This window comes from Elephantulus edwardii, unplaced genomic scaffold (assembly GCF_000299155.1).
Source record: "Elephantulus edwardii isolate Elephantulus edwardi_28Jun2011 unplaced genomic scaffold, EleEdw1.0 scaffold00026, whole genome shotgun sequence".
Taxonomy (NCBI): Eukaryota; Metazoa; Chordata; class Mammalia; order Macroscelidea; family Macroscelididae; genus Elephantulus; species Elephantulus edwardii.
In genome coordinates, this window is record NW_006399776.1 from 23,639,094 (window position 1) to 23,641,500 (window position 2,407).

The 2,407-nt window shown below is 50.7% G+C and overlaps 1 protein-coding gene across 1 annotated transcript in view; it reads left to right on the forward strand.

Annotated features, from left to right (window-relative positions):
• The first annotated feature begins 807 nt into the window (after positions 1–807).
• The window catches only part of THTPA (thiamine triphosphatase), a 3,280-nt gene continuing 1,680 nt past the window's right edge, over positions 808–2,407 (forward strand). Inside the window, exon 1 of the mRNA XM_006883312.1 lies at positions 808–1,348. Coding sequence (XP_006883374.1) covers positions 808–1,348 — 541 coding nt within the window. The remainder of the gene's footprint in view (positions 1,349–2,407) is intronic.

Sequence of the window (2,407 nt, forward strand, 5' to 3'; positions counted from 1 at the left end):
CCTATGGCCTTGCAGCCGTAGCTTAGTTTGAGTTCCGCCAGCAGGAATTGGTGGCATCCACTTTCTAAGCAACATGCCTCTGAAAACTCTATGAACTTTGATAAATGACGAGAGTTCTAGAAAGGCTTCAGGCTTTTTGTTCATAGGGTCGCTATGAATCGAGCTCGGCAATCAACAACAGCATTAACTGCAGCTTTCCATTCACTACAGAGATGCATGCGGAGGGACACTGTTTTCCCTTCGAACTACATTTCCCAGCATGCACCGAGGCCCCAAGGGCCAAGCTCATCCTGAGGCCTGCGACCCGCACCGACCCCTCAGGAGGCGAGAGGGGTAAGGACTAGGGGTCCGCAAGCAGAAGTGATGGCCTCATTCCCCAGCCCATTGCAGGAATCTCGCCTTCCCATAACTTAACAGGCCTCTCGGACACTTGCCTGCCCGTCTGCACTACCACAGTGGGCCTAATATGGCCGCTGGTGCTGGGACTGGCCGTCCGCGCAGAGCCGGGACCAAGTGGGGGGCCTGGGACTGCTCCCGACATTCCACGCGGGTGTGGCGTGTGCTCACTTCCCGCACCAGTGGGTCCCGTGAGAAGGCCACTGTGGGGTTCTGAGGTGAGACCTGAGGCGAGCTAGGGTGGAGAGGGATGGGGTCCTGCAGGATGCGAGCCTGCTGGAGTCCCAAGGTATCACATGAAATGCCAGCTCTCTAGTGGTGAGGCCTTTGGTGCATCACCAGGGGAAGAGGTTTAACTGGAGCCCTCTCCCAATTTCGGAGCTCAGGAAATACTTGTTGATTGCAGGTAGCATGGCCCGAAGCTTGATAGAGGTGGAGCGAAAGTTTGTCCCTGGGCCAGGCACGGAGGAGCGGCTGCAGGAGTTAGGATGCACCCTGGAGCATCGGATCACCTTTCGAGACAGCTACTATGACACTCCTGTGCTGAGCCTCATGAGGGCAGATCACTGGCTGCGACAGCGAGAGGGGAGTGGATGGGAACTCAAATGCCCTGGAGCAGCAGGTGTCTCAGGACCCCACACTAAATACATGGAACTCACAGCTGAACCTGCAATTGTGGCCCAGCTTTGTGAGGTGCTAGGAGCACAGGGCCTGGGCGCCGGAGGTGTGGCTGCTGTCTTGGGTCCACTGGGGCTGCAGGAAGTAGCTAGTTTTGTGACTAAGCGGAGTGCCTGGAAGCTGGTGCTCTTGGGGGCTCAAGAACTGCCACTCAGGGTGGACCTGGACACAGCTGACTTTGGCTACGCTGTGGGTGAGGTGGAGGCCTTGGTGCATGAAGAGGCTGAAGTTCCAAAAGCCCTGGAGAAGATCCACAGCCTTAGCAGCCTGCTTGGTGAGGGAAACAGCCCCCGTGGTGTTTTCTCAGCTCCCCACTTTCCTTTTGGATGCACCCGCTGGGAGTAATTAGGAACTCTGGTGGCACACAGTATAGCATCCTGCACTGCAGAAGGCTGCACTTCCCCAGTTTGAATCCATCAGTGGATCCTCTGGGAAAAGGTGGACATTCTATTAAGATTTTTAGTCTCAGAAACTGGTAGTTACTGAGTCAGAATTGACTGCAGTGACTTTTGAGTACTAGATCATGTAGTCGGGGAAGGTCTCTAGGTTATTTTTTTTTTAAATTTTATTATTTTTTGTGTGCGTGTACCGTCAAATCAGATCTGACTAAAAAAAAAAAAAAAAAATCAGATCTGACTGGTACAGGAGGAGATTGTCCCTCCTTCCCCGGCAGAGCATCTGGTGGATTCGAACCGTTCGCCTCTGGGATTGTTCTAGGTTATTTTTGTAATGAGATTTGTTTTAGCTGTTTTCTAAGAGGATCCAGTTTATTGAGGTTGACTATCAAATCCAGTATCCTCTGTTTTTATAATAGTGGCTGTACAATATTTAATAATCATCCACACCTCTAGTCTTTATTCCAGGTGCTGTACCAGTTCTCCATCTCCTTTCTAGTCACTGCAGATCTTCTTCAGTTTCATTTGTCAAGTCTGTGTCCTTTCCTACTTCAGTCCTTTCTCTCCTCCCTCAAGCCTCTCAATTTTACAGCTACCTAGATCCTCATTAAGGGAGCTTTAGTGGTAAGAAGTTGTACTGCCAGCCTGAAGGTATATGGTTTGAATCCACTAAGCTGCTCTAAGGAGAAAAGGGCAGTCTCCTTGTATGTGATTTATAGCCTCCTCTGAAAACTGGAGTGAGCTGATTTCAACTTGATACATAAGAACAACAACATATCCTCATTTAATTTGTCCTGATGTTGTTGTTGTTATGTGCCGTCGAGTCGCCTGCGACTCATAGCCACCCTATGTACAACAGCCCTAAACTCCGCTCTGTCCTGTGCCAATCGCACTGTCTCTGACACTCCCATCCCAATTATCCCAGTCACTGAATCAAT